General features: G+C 39.6%; 1 protein-coding gene across 1 annotated transcript in view; it reads left to right on the forward strand.

Moving 5' to 3' along the window:
* Nucleotides 1-17,027, forward strand: part of ACAD11 (acyl-CoA dehydrogenase family member 11) — a 34,371-nt gene that overhangs the window by 1,048 nt on the left and 16,296 nt on the right. Inside the window, exons 2-13 of the mRNA XM_075143275.1 lie at nt 1,532-1,631; nt 1,867-1,992; nt 3,629-3,790; nt 4,250-4,414; nt 6,596-6,743; nt 7,333-7,454; nt 8,520-8,626; nt 9,169-9,292; nt 10,953-11,030; nt 11,398-11,536; nt 11,650-11,757; nt 12,983-13,081. Coding sequence (XP_074999376.1) covers nt 1,532-1,631; nt 1,867-1,992; nt 3,629-3,790; nt 4,250-4,414; nt 6,596-6,743; nt 7,333-7,454; nt 8,520-8,626; nt 9,169-9,292; nt 10,953-11,030; nt 11,398-11,536; nt 11,650-11,757; nt 12,983-13,081 — 1,478 coding nt within the window. The remainder of the gene's footprint in view (nt 1-1,531; nt 1,632-1,866; nt 1,993-3,628; nt 3,791-4,249; nt 4,415-6,595; nt 6,744-7,332; nt 7,455-8,519; nt 8,627-9,168; nt 9,293-10,952; nt 11,031-11,397; nt 11,537-11,649; nt 11,758-12,982; nt 13,082-17,027) is intronic.

Raw genomic sequence — 17,027 nt, forward strand, 5'->3', positions numbered from 1 at the left:
AAACATGACCTCAACGGCTTTATCTGCAGCTATCACTAAGAAACAGTAAACAATTTTTGTCTTCTGATGCAAATATAAAACATCCATGGAATCCTCAGCTGTACTCTAATCCTCGTATGTACTTCACCTGAGAAGATTTTAGGAGGGGCCTCAGGAGAGTAGCTAATAGTAAAATCTGCTAAAATACTGTCAGTATTTATGCTTTTACTACTTTGTTGTCTTGCGGTTGCACTTCAAGGCTTCAATCGATCTAAATCTCTGTTGTGCCAGGCAGAATATTTGTCTGTGCAGTATACTTGTTAAACTAGACTACAGATTATGCCCTAACTGCCTCAGGGAGAATGCAAATGTTGTGGGGAGCATGATGGCAACAGTTCACTCGATTTTGATTTTCCCGATAGTTGTCTAATCTTTCACTGGACTAGGTCCTTGCTCACCCTCATCCCCCCTCCCCCTTCGTGGGATGGGGGAGAGAATCAGAAGAGCAGAAGTAAGAGAACTCGTGGGTTGAGATAAGAACAGTTTAATACTTAAACAATAAAATAATAACAACAATAATAATAAAAAATTGTAATGAAGAGGGAAACAATGAGAGAGAGAGAGAGGGAGGGAGGGAGAAACAAAACGCAGGGGAAAAAAACAAACCACAAGTGATACAACCTCTCACTACCCGCTGACCGACGCCCAGCCAGTCCCCGAGCAGCAATCGTGCCCCCTGGCCAACTCCCCCCCAGTTTATATACTGAGCATGATGTCATATGGTATGGAATATCCCTTTGGCCAGTTGAGTCAGCTGTCCTGGCTGTGCCCCCTCACAACTTCTTGTGCACCTGGCAAAGCATGGGAAGCTGAAAAGTCCTTGACTGATGTAAACACTACTTAGCAACAACTAAAACAGCAGTGTGTTATCAACATTATTCTCATACTAAATCCAAAACACAGCACTATACCAGCTATTAGGAAGAAAATTAACTCTATCCCAGCTGAAACCAGGACACATATGTATGTGATGATCAGGCTAGCATACATGGGGCTTGGTACTAGAATCATCAGTTATTTGGAGAGCTTTCTCCATGCTTACATTGTTCAAAATACAGCTCGCCAAAGGACAAATACAATTATGGGCGCGTGTGAATTCTGCTCTGTTTAATTTCCTCCAAGTTGGAAAGCTTTAAAGTTAGTATCTACTGCATACCTTGAAAACATTAATGATGTCTCTTTAGGAAGGAGAGATAAATGCTATCTCCATTTCACAGGAGAACAAATTGAGTATCTGTGACCTCTTCACAGTGAAAGAAGACATCTTTCTTATAGGTAGGAATAGCACCTCTGACTTCCGATTTTGTAGGCTGTCACTTGCATCCTTGTAAGACTATTTGAGAAAAAAAAAACACCTCTTGAGAAGAACCCTTCCTCTGTCTTGCCATTTTGTTCAGGCCAAGTCACAGTGCATTTTGCATGATTTCTGTTAAAAGTTTGTAAATTTGTAAGTACTTGAATTCGTAAGTAATTATAATCTTTCTCTTTGTAGCTCAGGCCAGTCAAATCCAACTTTTTATCTTCAGAAGGGTGGGCAGGCTTATGTGCTCAGGAAGAAGCCCCATGGCCCCCTTTTACCCAGAGCTCACGAGGTAAGTAAAACTCTTCATCAAGCTCCAAACATTTTGTATTGCAGGTGGCTAAGTCATATACATGATGGTGTGACACATTGTTGAATGTGTCCAGAAATGCAGTGAATTGCTGGATCATTTCCAATTTTCTGTGCTATACACATAACTAAACATTTAAGAGGATAAGTTGTGATTCACTGTACTCATTTATGTTTGGGAGCTTTTCATTGAACCTAAATTTCTGTGTCTTCTTCAGGTCAATAGAGAATATCGTGTGCAGAAAGCCTTATTTTCAGCTGGATTTCCAGTGCCTGAGCCTCTGTTGTATTGCAGTGATGTTTCTGTCATTGGAACAGAATTTTACGTAATGCAGCATGTGCAGGTTGGTCCTCCAGTGTGAGAGATTTTTTGCTTCTCCCTACTACAAGCTGCTTTAAATTGTCTAAAACCTTTCTGTTAGAGCCTTATCCAGCATTTATTAAGTTTTGTGATAAAAGCATAAATTATCCTCTGATATTTTTAAGAAATGCTAGCTATCAGAGATTCTCACCGATTATTTCAGCTTCTCCAGGACTTATTTCCCACTTTGTTGAAATTTTCAGTTCAGTATTTAACCTCTTGTTCTTGTTTTGAGCTCTCAGAAGGATGTCTTGAAATGAAGCAATATTGCTTCTGTGAAAAGCATACACAAGTTAGAGGGAGAACAATCAGGCTATAAAGTTATACCAAATCTTTGGACATCCTGGGACCTGTTTCGTACTGAAGATAGGAATCTACATACAATCACCTTTTCTTGAAAACCAAGCAGGATTCCAGCTCAAGCACTAGTTTCAGAAAGAACACAGCATAACTCTGTTTGTGGTTCATCACTCTGGGGGTGCTGTAGCTGAGTTGATACTGTTTCTGTTAGATTTTGGTGATTCTGAGTGTAAGTCTGCTGTAGCATGTCTTTTTTTTCCTGTGGGAGGAAGGATTTGAATTCAGGCCTCTTCCCTTTTATTGCATCCTACTCTATCATCAGGTTCACTGGGAAGTTAGAAATGTAAGAGTTTGTGGGCCAGTTCCTGGAGATTAAGTTAACCTTCCTACAAAAACCATGAATCGAGTAATAAAATGTAAAAGCTATGAAGAATTTGAAACAATTTTCTTACATCTTAAAGATGGAGAATTTTTCTGGTTTTGACTAGAACAAAGCGATTCCTTAATAAGAAACCTTGCTACTGATATATTTAAATTTCTGAGGGTGTAAATTTACAGTCTGTCCATTCTAAGATGGACAGCAGTGCACTGTTTTTGACAAATACATTGTGTGTTTAGAAAACAATCATACATTTATTTTATTGAATAAACTATTACACAATACAAAATCTGATTTCTAGATTTGTTATGCAGAATCTTTCAGCAAAAACGTTCTGTTGATGTTAGTTGTGTAAATATGTTGAAGCCATCATGTGAACCAGTGAAATTGAGGAACATGGAGGAGAGAAGAGTCTGTTTTTTCTTTTCCAATCTGTTACTGGCAGGGTCAAAATTAAAGGAGAAAATGGAAAAGCACACCCATCTTCTAAACATATTAAACTGCTTTTAAGGAGAATGCAAGTGAATTTCTTTGGATTGTTTGCCTTTTTGTACGTACAACCCACCCATTCCCTTCCTCTCCCGCCCCCGGTCTTCATTGATATTTTTTATGGAAGTTAGCTGTTAGAGACAATACAACAACATTTTTTTTCCTGGTACTTTCAAGCTTGAGGATATTTGGATTGAGTGCTCTAATTCAGATTTTTATCTACTGAATATATCTGTTACTTTAATTGCCTTCCAATAGATATCCTATATACTAATGATCTGAGGTTACTGTGAATCCCTTCATCTGTCCTGGGCAAGGAATAAAGTAAATGAGGAAGGAGTTTTTGATTGCATTGGGAGTGTTGGTTCACTGCTTTTGTTTTTGCTCCTGAAATGTATAGCTTCATCTGATGCATACATCCCACCAAATATCTGATTTACGATGTTTCTAGGGTCGCATCTTTCGAGACCTCTCACTGCCTGAAATGGGCCCAGCAGAGCGTTCTGCTTTGTATATCGCAATGATAGAAACTTTGGCCCTGTTGCACTCCTTTGATTTACAGTCATTGGGTCTCCAAGGATATGGTAGAGGACCAGGATACTGCAGAAGACAGGTACAGCTCTTCAAAAAATTCTCTTGTTTTGTCAGGTCTTTGAAGATTTATTTGATTTGCAAGCTAAATTGTTAATTATTAATGACTTGTAAAAGTAGCCATCATATTTTAGCTATTAAACACCTTTGCTTAGTTCAATTATTAGTGCACAGTATAAAGTTACTACTACATTCAGATCAATTCTGTAATGCTATACTCAGGGAATGATATTCATTCGCTTTTGGAATAATATTACATTTGGGCTATGTAAATAGGATTGAAACAGAAAATAGAGGTGGTCTTCATTGCATCTTTTGATCTCACAGTTCACATTTGCAGATGCAAAGGTACTGGGTTTTACTGAATTTACAGGTAACATGGTAATAGTCAAAGCCCAGAAGCATGTGCTTCAGAATTTTGTGTTCTTGAAAAACTTGTGAATCAGTTGAAAAAGCTGTTGAAGTGTTTCTATTTCTTTAGGTATCAACTTGGAAAAGACAGTATGATGCAGCTGCTCATACAGATATTCCTGCCATGAACAAGCTGTCGGAGTGGTTAGCAAACAACTTGCCACCTGATGATAATGAAGAAGGCCTGATTCACGGGGACTTTAGAATAGATAACATCATCTTCCACCCAACAGAGGTATTCGAAACATATTTGTACATGTTTAGTAGTTTTTGGTTCTCCATTTGTTTGTACTCCTACCATGTAATGGGACACTTATGTGGGTGTTTTAGTGCATGATACATCTTTGAAAGGAACAGTAGAGAACTTAACTCTTCTCTATACTCTGTGTATGGTGTTTACGTACCTAATACAGTCCTGGTTTTCATTGCAGGAGCTAGTTACTCAATTTATTCATTAGCTCTAGTCCCTACTTCAAAGTCCAGGGACAAAACATTTTATGTGCATAAATCCTACTGAATTCAGTGCAGCTTAAGAACATACTGAAGGCTAACTTCATTAAACTACATAAGCATCTGATCAAAAGCCCATTGAAATCTGTGGTATGGCTTCAATTAACAACAATGGCTTTTGGAACAGGATCTCAATGCATGATATGTGATACTAGTGGAAGCAAAGAAAAATCTGCCAAAGCTGCTTAGTTATGGAGCACATGTAGATCACGGAGACCCTGAAAGTTCCTCATCCATCTTTAGGGAAAAGGATAAGATTTTTTTCTAGTTTGTGGAAATAAATGTGTGTTACCTATCTATTGACACAATTGCATTTTCATTATCTTTTTCCATGCTATTTGCTGTATTGTGACCAGAAGATATGCCTGGAATTTGTGACTGTCGTGGTTTAACCCCAGTCGGCAACTAAGCACCACACAGCTGCTCACTCACCCTCACCCTGCCCCAGTGGGATGAGGGAGAGAATCTGAAGAGCAAAAGTGAGAAAACTCATGGGTTGAGATAAGAACAGTTTAATAATTGAAATAAAATAAAATAATCATAATCATAATCATAATAATAAATTGTAATGAAAAGGAAAACCATGAGAGAGAGAGAGAGAGAGAGAGAGAAGAACAAAACCCAGGAAAAACAAGTGATACAACTGCTCACCACCCGCCAACTGGTGCCCAGCCAGTCCCCGAGCAGCAATCGCTGCCCCCCGGCCAACTCCCCCCAGTTTATATACTGAGCATGATGTCTATGGTATGGAATATCCCTTCGGCCAGTTTGGATCAGCTGTCTTGGCTGTCCCCCCTCCCAGCTTCTTGTGCACCTGGCAGGGCATGGGAAGCTGAAAAGTCCCTGACTACTTAGCAACAACTAAAACATCAGTGTGTTATCAACATTATTCTCATACTAAATCCAAAACACAGCACTATACCAGCTACTAGGAAGAAAATTAACTCCATTCCAGCTGAAACCAGAACAGTGACAAAGACACTGCAATGCCTGCTTTAAAACAAAGCAAGAGATCCCAGAGATTCCTATTGTTGTGCATAGATCAGTTAATAGATGCTGTTTGTAGACTTAAATGTGCTGATTGATTCTCTGAGCAGAGAATCTGGCAGTCTCAGGGACTCTCCCAGCTGTTCCTGAAGTAGTTGAAAGAATTGACCAAATTGTACATAATCTGTAGAAACTATTCCTGTATATGCAGGAATGACCACATAGGAAAGTCTTCTGCACATAGTTCAGGTAGCCATGGATCCTGAATAGGCTAGAGGGGTTGTTCAGGATGGCAGGCCAGTTGGATTATAAGAATTCTGATTATAATCAGAACGACAGTTCGGGGAGTCTCAGCCCATCCAGCTGAAGACACCATTGCAAGGATGCTTGCAGCAGAGGCTCAGGTCGCTATCTGAGCAGTAATTGACTGTCCTGTTTAAGAAATTCAATTCCCCATGTAAGTGTTAATCTATTCATAATATTGTGATAAATTAGTTTTTTTAGTGCATGGTCTGTCCGTGAGTATCTGTGCAAAAGGACTGTGCAACAGCATCTGTGCAACAGGACTGGAAACAAAAAAATACTACTTTTCTTTAGGATATTTTAATTCAATCATATTTTGACCAGAAGAGTTTAGAAGTTTCTGACAGGAAGAACACTACTCAAAAATGTAGAATTTAAAACAGATTTTTGTTGGAAAAATGCCTGGTTTTCTGCCACTCTGTGAATATTAATTTTCTTCAGATCCTTACATAGTGCTAAAAGGAACTGGTTTTGCTGTAGACAGGTACAGCGTGTGTTTTTAATTTCAAACACGTAGTAACCGAATAAAGCTGTTGGATATTAAGTGGGTTGTGCATTTGTCGGTGGAGAGAATTTATCTTCTAGCATTCATTTGAGGTTTTTATTTTTATTCAAGGCTCGTGTTTTGGCAGTGCTGGACTGGGAACTTTCAACTGCTGGTCATCCTTTAGCAGATTTAGCATATGCCACTCTATTCTACTTTTGGCCTACATCTATTAAGGACTTAGGTCAAGGAACTGTCTTGGGTTTCAAAGACACCATAGGTATGAAACTGTAATCTTTTTGTTGAAATGAATTCTAGGGTTGATTTCTATTTGATATGTTGCCTTTATAAACAATAATAAAAGTTAAATTAATAAGCACATCATTTTGCACTTGAAAATAACTTTTCCATGGTTTTCTTCATTGTAGGAAACATGCTGATAGTGAGATTTAAGGTAGTCCTGTGTCTTAGCCACAGTATGCTGCTTCTGTAAAAGTTTATTTTGAACCTTTCTTAGAGATAATGGAAAAAAACTAAAATGTAAATGTAAATTTGTCATTTATTAAAAACAAAAAAAGGCAACACCCCCCACCCCTCCCACCCCCCCGCCATGCTACAATTCATTTCCTGACTGGAGTGGAGGCAGGGAGCAGTAGGAAGTGTTATGCTTTTCTGGAATTCTGACAGCTCCTGTTTCCTTTTGGCTCTCCATATCACACTTAGGTCATGAGAAATAATAAATGATGTTTTTTACTATGTAAATGGAATATCTCATAAAGCTGAAATGCTGTACAAATGTTTGAAGATTAAGGTGGAAAAAAACATAGAAAATGTTGACTATTCTAAACTATTCTGTTGTTTTTTTGTAGAAACTCCTTCATTTGAAGAACTAGTTTCCATTTACTGCCGCTGCCGTGGTATTAGCACTACTTTATCCAACTTTAATTTTTTTCTTGCTTTGTCATGTTTTAAAATGGCAGCAATATCCCAGGTAATACACTCACATTTGCTGAAATGTCACATATTTTTATTATGAGTATTTGTAGTTTGGTAATACTTGGTCAAAATATGAATCATATTTTAAAAATAACTGTAACCATTGTATTTCAGCTTGTTCCTTTAGAAGCTGTATCTTAGATGCTTATGACTGATAACTCTCTAGGACAGAACTCTTGCTACATAAAGTACATTGCGTTAGATATAACTAACTTCTTAGGAAAGTAGGCTAAAAAAGAAGAAAATGTGGATATGTGGATTTTTTCTTACTGATGTTCCAGTATGCAGGCAATTTTCTCATTACCTTTTTGGACTCTCTGGCTAATTTAAATCCTGTATTACAGAGCAACAAAGATCTTTCTAAGTTTCTGCAGCTCTCATGAAGGTAGACAGCAGGATAGATAAGTAAGATCCTGTTGGTGCCACGCAGGGATGAAAAAGGGTGTGTTGTGAACTCAGCTTATTATGAGCATAGGAGGCCAATCTTGAGATGTGATTATAGGAGAAAATAAGTTTCATTGATTCATTGTTAACAGAAGTAACTGTTTAATTAGATATTCAGCCATTGTAAGGCAGAAGTATATTTTTATGAGTTGCAGCATGAGATCAGCATACCAAATGTGGGATAAGCTACCTGGTATTCATTTGGAGTAAGAGTATATATGTGGGTAGTTAAGGTAATTGTGGATAATAATCATATGTGTATACTGTTGCCAGTTGGCTTAAGGGACAGGCTGGGCTTGCTTGCAGTATCATGTGCAGACGTATTCTTTTTTCTTTTTTTTTTTTTTCTCTCTACTAATTTTTGTGATTTTTTGTTTAGCTTAGTTTAGCTGGGGTATGCTGTTTTTCTCTTGTGCGCCAAGCGTCTCCATTATATCAGGAATGGACCAAAACCAATATTAACATACCCCAGTAAAACTGCCTGGGTGCTAATTTTTTCCTATTAAGAATAGGTGCATTTAAGTGTTACTTTCATAGTTGAAGAAATCACCAATCTAAAAAAAGAGACAATTTAAAGTGCATAATTATACCGTATATGCCTTTCTTTTGGTTTTAGGGTATATATGCTAGATACCTCATTGGAAATGCTTCTGCAGAGAATAGTCATGAATTTGCTAAGATTGTGGAGCCTCTGGCAGAGAGAGGGTTAGAGCTCTCAAAAAGGTAAGAGTGGTCTGAACTACTGGTCAAAGGCAAGTCAAAGATTTTACAACGTCTTCACTTATTTAAATGCCTGTATAAAGCACCTTATATTATTACTTGTGTCGTGGTTTAACCCCAGCCAGCAAAAAATAAACGCCACGCAGCCGCTCGATCACCCCCCCCCGGTGGGCTGGGGGAGAGAATCGGGAGGGCACAAGTAGGAAAGCTCCCGGGTTGAGATAAAAACAGTTTAATAATTGAAATTATTATTCAATTCGCGTGTCACGAACGGGGGGCGAGCCCCCCCCCACACCTGGTTTTTATACTGAGCATGATGTCACATGGTATAGAATACCCCACTGGCCAGCTGGGTCCACCACCCCGGCTGTGCTCCCCCCTCCCGGTGCAAGCATCACCCAGCAACAGCCAAAGCATCAATGGGCCATCAACGCTCCTTTCACACCGAACCCAAAACACAGCACACCCCCAAGCTACTGGGAAGAAAGTTAACCCTGTCCCAACTGGAACCAGGACAACTTGTTATTGCATTGAATGTTCTTTAGGTCATCTTTCAGCAAAACACATCACAGCATTTCTGGAGAGTTGTTCCATCAAAGTAGGAAAGGCCAAGAAATTCTGCTGAAGTGCAAGCAGTTCATGAAGCAGCACATATATCCAGCTGAGAAGGTAAAAGCTTTTAGTAATTTTAGTCATTTATAAATGAGTATTTTACGGGTAGAGTTATAAAAATGTAAAGCTATGTATAGAAGTTATGCCCTCCTACGTTTTTTATCTTTATTTTAAAAAAACAGCCTTATTTTCTTGCAGTGATGTTTGTGGCATTGCAGAATATTAACAGATATCATTATAGTCTGCATTAATTTTTTTTCAGAATTAAAATGTTGTATGCGTTGTTAATGAAAGCTATGAGTTACTTTTTAAACTTTTTAAAGTTTAAGCAGTACTTTTTTTAGAGAGAGATTTGCCAAAATACTTTTAACACTAACAAAACCCTAGAACTCTTACATACTAAAGGCAAAGATGCTTAGTTAGAAAATGGAAACTGCAGTTTATAACCATACAAAGTTGAATGTTTCTGTTTCTTGCCATATTTTTTAAGGTATGACTTTTATGACAAAAAAAATGATTCCATAATGTATCAATGTAGCCTCAAACCAGCAAAGGTTTGAAATCAGGTAGTGAAATATCCACAGAAGTCCCTAATTAGTGGAAGGGAAAATAAGATGAAGCATTTTACTTCTTAGCCTAGGGAGATTAGAAATTTTCTACTTAGAAAGTTGATACAACTTTTAGCCTCGTGAAAGCACAGGTAAGACTTTCGTAGCAGAACTGGTTTTTTCACCTTTTTGTGGTTTTTGTGAGGTGTTCTTTTTTTCCTTCTTTGCAGTCAGGCAGAAGTGCAGAGGACATATTAGTCTAAAAGATTAATGCATCTGCCTATCACAAGGAGAGGTTGAGAGCAGAAGTTTCTTAGAATTCTGTCTGTAACTAGTTTTGGATTGTCCAAGGAAGCCTTGCAATAACTAATGTACTTGCTTTAAAAACAAATGAACCACAAACAGCCATGCAAGTTTTGCAGATGAGTAGCGTTGTGCTTGTAAGTTATTTCACATAACAGGGATTGTGAATCAGGACTTGTAAATTCTACTTCGGAATTTGTCTTATTGTGTGATTTTCAGAAGAGGGCACTGCTTTTATTCATTTTAAAACTAGTTCTGGGCCAGCTTTGATGAAGTGCTGGGCCTCACTGAAACATACTTGTGAAAATACTAGGATTACTGAACACACAGTTTTACTTAGTGCTAATCACTGGTGCTTGGAATGACTGTTTACATAATCTGTTAAGGAATTACTTTGACAGGAAAAAAATGTATTCTTTGTGTTTTTTCTCAGTTAAAAGAAAAGATTAACTGGCTTATATATCTGAACATTGTGATGGGAAACCTGCATTTCAAGCGTCAGTACATCTGGCTTTTATTTGTTGTTTTATTTTTGGGTTTATACCTCATGTGCGTACTGTTGGTAACAGTTACATCTACCATCACATATTTTAAACTATCCCAAACCATTTCCCTGAATGAAATAAGGTACTTATTGGGGTCATCTCCATGACGCATTTAAAGTCTTGCAAAATGAATAGATTGCAGTTTGATTTTGAATTATATTTTTAATTTTATAATGCAACCAACTATATAGTAAAAACCTGTGTTGAATATTTTTTTATTGGTTTCTTAGAGTATAGGACTGGAAAAGCACCATATTATTACTTGGGTGTGTTACGTGTGTTCTTAATTTAAACAAGCATCTTTTTAATTGTTTCTCTAAGGAAATAATAAAATACTATGCTGGACATGGAAATACTGAGGAAAAATGGAAGAAACCACCACTGCTTGAGAGACTGAAGGTATGGGATAATAAATATTCTTGAGCACTCTAGCAGTAAAAGAAACAGGCACTGACATGGAGCGTAAGAAAGTGGTGTGTGCTGCTGGAGAAGTTACTCTGCATGGAAAGAAACAGTGTCAGGAACAGTGTAAGGAAAGAAAAAAGGTGAGAGATACAAATGACAGAGAAGAAAAGCAAAAGTGAGTTCTGTGAGGGGTATGTCTGAACTTTAGGTCAAAGACTGTACCTATTGAAAATAGCTATTGAAAAAAGGCATCAGATGTATCGTACAGTATTTAGGCAGGGAGGAAGGAAATGGGCAGCAAGCCAGATTTTTTTTTTTAAGATTTATTGCTAATGTTTTTCTCTGTTGATTCTTTCAACAGGAAATGGCCAAAGCGGAAGGTCTGTGGAACCTTTTTCTCCCAGATGTCAGTGGTCTCAGCCAGCTTGACTACGCGCTAATAGCTGAGGAGACAGGGAAATGCTTCTTTGCTCCTGAGGTTTTCAACTGTCATGCACCAGGTTAGACAACCCTGTCCTGTAACTACAGCACTGAGAGCATTGAAAAGTCGGGCATCTTACACCTTACCAGTTGTGTGTCTCAAGAAGCAAACATGACTGCTGATTTCTTACAGACACTGGAAACATGGAGGTCCTGCACATGTATGGGACTGAAGAGCAAAAGAAAAAGTGGCTGGAGCCTCTCCTAGAAGGGAAGATTAGTTCTTGCTTCTGCATGACAGGTAAATTTTTCTCCAGAGGAAAGTTAGAGGCAATTGGCAGAAATTTCACATGGCATATGCAAAAAGTACAAAACTACAAGTTGTTATGTGTTATGAAGTTATTATGTGTTGTAATGAATTAATGCAGAAATTTCCACTGTATCTGTGAATATGTTTGAATATGAAGTCATGTATGAGTTGTGAGTGCAAAGTGAAGCATCCTTGCTGCCCTTCCCTGATAGTTACCTTTTTTCCTGGTTACAATAATTAATATTTGCTTTCCATATATTTTCAGTTTATTTTTAGTACTAGTAAAATACATTTTATTGTACCAAACAGGTTTACAATAGAACTTACCCTTTTTTATAATGTGCTTTGGGGTTCTCTAGAAATGTACATGGAGGTACAAGTATGATTATTGTGATTAAAGTTGTGTAGTTTTGCAGTATGTCATAGGTAGAGGTTTTAAGAAATAACCTGAAGATAACTTACAAAACATATGATGCACTTGCTCTATGTCTGTAGCTCAGCGTTATATTCATTTTTGCTCTTGGAAGCTTGTAGTATTCAGCATCTGTGGAAGGCCTGGGTGTTGATTTAGGAAGGTAGCTTTTCAACATGCGATGTCAAAATCTTGATCTTTCGTGTCAGCAGGAGTTGAGAGAACTCAGCCTTGCAGAGCTGGACCCTTATTTTGCAAATTCTCTGTTCGCCAAGAGGAAAGAGGTGCTTTTGCTTTAAAGAAGGTGGCCTATAAAAGGAGTTAAGGATGAAAGGAGAGAGGAAGAATCTTTCCTGTTCCAAACAATAATTGATGACATTTTGCTGGCAACTGCTTTGTGTAACCTATTTCATAAACCATCACAAAAGTAGTTTAAATCTCTTTATTTTCACTTGAGAAGAGCCTAGGGGAAAAAAAGGCTGAGGAGAAACATGACTGTTATCTATAAGTACATTGGGGGAATGGGAAAGGACTTAAAAACATCAGGGAAGGAAGAAGGCTGTTGACTATAAAGAGTAGTCTGAGCCCAGGAAGAAGTAAGTTTAAACTGGCTATGAATAACAGGTTGTTAGAAAATAGAAAGCCTTTGACCACCAGCAGAGCAAGGTTCTGAAAACAGCTTTTCTACTGGGAGCAAAACAGTGTTACTGTTGATATAGTATATCTAGATCTCTATATTTGTGGTGGTAGTACTACTTGTATATTTAATCCAGTGGTTTGTTTTGGTTTTTTTCTTTAACACAGAACCTGATGTGGCTTCAAGTGATGCCACCAATATGCAATGCAGCATTGAGCGAGATGGAAACAGTTATGTGATCAATGGCAAGAAGTGGTGGAGCAGTGGTAAGTATGGAAACCCTAAATAAGAATGGCTGAGTCTAAAATTCTTTCCAAGAACTGATAAAACAAAAACATTTGTGCTCCATTTCTGAGATGGAAAATTGTCTCTTCTTGGGTAAAGGCAATAGAATGTAAAACAACAGAAAGAGCAGAATCGAGCTTTTGATCTATGAAGCAAAGTCCAAGACTCGAATCCAATTTAGGGTTTTGGGCCCTTTTTGGAACCTCTGAATTTTGTTCGCAGAATGAATGCAACTATTGTTCTCTAAAGGTTACCTCTTTCCATCAGGTAACTTACACATTTATGGCCATAGTCTTTAAACTTTGTTTTTGTGAAGCTGTCTTTGGCAGCTTGTGTGTGAAGTTTGAGTATACTGTGTAGTTACAGTAAAATTTGGCTGCTTTTTAAACTAGCCTGTGATGCTGTTGGACTGACTCTTACAGGTAATTTTCTTATACTGTACTTCCCAGAAAAATCAATGGATTAAACTGTAAGTGGTAAATGTCCTTGCTGTTATACTACCATTACTTTTTTACTGAAACATACATGACAACAACTGGAAAATCATAATTCCCCGGGAGTTTGGAAGCCAACTGTATAAACTGAGTTGCTAACAGGAATGAAACTTGAATGTGTCCTTTATGTACCTTTGAGTGTGGCAGCTACCTACTGATATATGCTTGTGCAATACCTAGATCACCAGAAGATAGGTCTCTCTCTCTTTTCTAGTACTGCAAAACTGGCGGCAAAAGGAGGCGTGGTATCTTGTCTCTTTACCTGACAGTGTCGCTTAACTGCTGGCTGCTACCTTTGCTCTGGGTCAGTGTCTCCCAACTGTGCACTGCAGTTCCTAAGGAAGTAATGGGAAAGTTTGTAGGTGGTCACACACACAAAATATTATTCATAAAATTAGTTATGTGAATTATAAAAAGGAGAGTAAACATAAGAGATTAAGCATGATTTGTTTTGTCTTATTTCTAATAAAAATAATTAGGATAGTCAGATTTGCATAAAGACAGGCGCACAAAAGGTGCTGCAATTTCAAGAATTTTGAGAAACACATACATGCAGCTCTGCCTTAGTCAGAGTCTCCTTTTGTGCCTGGTTGGTTTTTTGGGTGGGTTTTTTTTTTGGTTTGGTTTTTGGTTTGGGTTTTTGTTTGGTTTTTTTCCTTTTTACTCTGAGTGGGACATTAGGACCTTGGATGTTTGGGAATTCCAGAAGCCTGACAGCCTGGTCAGAATGTCACTCTGGGTGCAACCACTTTGTTTGTGAAGACAAATCATAAATCACACATGCAAGGAGTCAGTTGCTTTGTGGAAGAACTGGCATTTCTTACCATGCTCTGCATAGGTGCTTTGTACATCTACAGTAAATCCAGTATGGCTTAAACATGTCAGATTTATGGTGTGTGTGTAGACCATCTGTCAAGCACTTTGGACTTATCTGTTCATGCCCTAGTATTTCTCAAAACACTGGGCAGAAATTCTGTAAGCTTTTGTCATCCAAACAGAGAGAAGAGGCTTGTGTCTTGTTTATGCTACTGTTGTTTCTTGTCTGTCATTTTAGAGCTCTTTTTTCCAGTCCATAATTGTGTGACTAGGAACAGTGTCTAAAAATGAGAGATTCTTGTTGGCTTTCGTAAGCTGTAGATCAGGCATTTTGTCAGAGCCCATGAGATGTTTGAAAGCAGGGACAGTATGCTGTAATACCACTTTTTTTATTTTGAAAGCTAATATGTCAATATATTTGAAATGCTTCCAGAGAGTCATGGAAAATTGCTGTTTTCCTGGAATCCTCGTCAGCACTGTGGCAGGGAACAGCTTCGGTAAGGATAGCGAGCAGGATAAACCCCCCATAATCCAAGAGGAAGCAGCTAACGACCTGCTGCGCCACCTGGATGCTCACAAGTCTATGGGGCCGGATGGGATCCACCCGAGGGTACTGAGGGAGCTGGCGGAGGAGCTTGCCGAGCCGCTCTCCATCATTTACCAGCAGTCCTGGTTAACTGGGGAGGTCCCGGATGACTGGAGGCTTGCCAATGTGACGCCCATCTACAAGAAGGGCTGGAAGGAGGATCCGGGGAAGTACAGGCCGGTCAGCCTGACCTCGGTGTCGGGGAAGATAATGGAGCGGTTTGCCTTGAGGGCGCTCACAAGGCATGTGTGGGACAACCAGGGGATCAGGCCCAGCCAGCACGGGTTCATGGAAGGCAGGTCCTGCTTGACCAGCCTGATCTCCTTCTATGAGCAGGTGACCCACGTCGTTGATGAGGGAAAGGCTGTGGATGTGGTCTGCCTGGACTTCAGTAAAGCCTTTGACACTGTCTCCCACAGCATTCTCCTAGAGAAGCTGGCGGCTCACGGCTTAGACAGATGTACTCTTCACTGGGTAAAAAACTAACTGGACGGCCGAGCCCGGAGAGTTGTGGTCAATGGAGTTAAATCCAGTTGGCGGCCGGTCACGAGCGGTGTTCCCCAGGGCTCCGTTTTGGGGCCGGTTTTGTTCAATATCTTTATCAGTGATCTGGATGAGGGGATCGAGTGCTCCCTCAGTGAGTTTGCAGCTGACACCAAGTTGGGTGGGAGTGTTGATCTGCTCGAGGGTAGGAAGGCTCTGCAGAGGGACCTGGACAGGCTGGATCGATGGGCCGAGGCCAACTGTATGAGGTTCAACAAGGCCAAGTGCCGGGTCCTGCACTTCGGCCACAACAACCCCAGGCAACGCTACAGGCTTGGGGAGGAGTGGCTGGAAAGCTGCCCAGAGGAAAAGGACCTGGGGGTGCTGATTGACAGCCGGCTGAACATGAGCCGGCAGTGTGCCCAGGTGGCCAAGAAGGCCAACGGCCTCCTGGCCTGTATCAGAAATAGCGTGGCCAGCAGGAGTAGGGAAGTGATCATGCCCCTGTACTTGGCCCTGGTGAGGCCGCACCTGGAATGCTGTGTTCAGTTTTGGGCCCCTCGCTACAAGAAGGACATTGAGGTGCTGGAGCGTGTCCAGAGAAGGGCAACGAAGCTGGTGAAGAGTATGGAGCACAAATGTTATGAGGAAATTGGGATTGTTTAGTCTGGAAAAGAGGAGGCTGAGGGGAGACCTTATCACGCTCTACAACTGCCTGAAAGGAGATTGTAGCGAGGTGGGTGTTGGTCTCTTCTGCCAAGTAACTGGCGATAGGACGAGAGGAAATGGCCTCAAGTTGCGCCAAGGGAGGTTTAGATTGGATATGGGGAAAAAATTCTTTTCTGAAAGAGTGGTTAAACATTGGAACAGGCTGCCCAGGGAAGTGGTTGAGTCACCACCCCTGGAATTATTTAAAAGACGTGTAGATGAGGTGCTTAGGGACATGGTTTAGTGGGCATGGTGGTGTTGAGCTGAAGATTGGACTCGATGATCTTAGAATTCTTTTCCAACCTTAATGATTCTATGATTCTATGATTCTCTCTGTGGAAAAAATGAGATCCCACCAACCGTGAGCTTCATATGGAGTCAGAACCTCTCTCATTCATCAAGCAAGGCCTCTAGCCTTTGCTGGTTGATAAATGCCTATGATGAGAGATGTCAATACCTGCTAAAACAAAGCAAACTTAAAGATATGAATAAATGACAGCCAGTGCATTTTTTGTATTCTTTGATTTTATTGTATCTCCTTATATTTTAGCAGATACAGTTATTGCAGTGTTTGATTAATTTTACAAATTCTGACTAGAAATTCCAGGCCTTGTATCTGAAGATTAACTTAACTTTTTCTTACATTTCTGCTAATGCTTTGACTGCACTGCTTCGGCACTTACTTACATTTGACATGACATTTACAGAGATCTGTAAATCTGCCCTCTCATAGGGCACTGGGCTTGTTGAAGTTTAGGGTGAGCAGAAAAGGAGAGGTGAAAGGTCATTTTTGGTAGTTACAGAGAAGGAGTTACTGTTTTTTGCGGGGGATGTTGTTGT

Source organism: Calonectris borealis, chromosome 2 (genome assembly GCF_964195595.1).
Source record: "Calonectris borealis chromosome 2, bCalBor7.hap1.2, whole genome shotgun sequence".
Taxonomy (NCBI): Eukaryota; Metazoa; Chordata; class Aves; order Procellariiformes; family Procellariidae; genus Calonectris; species Calonectris borealis.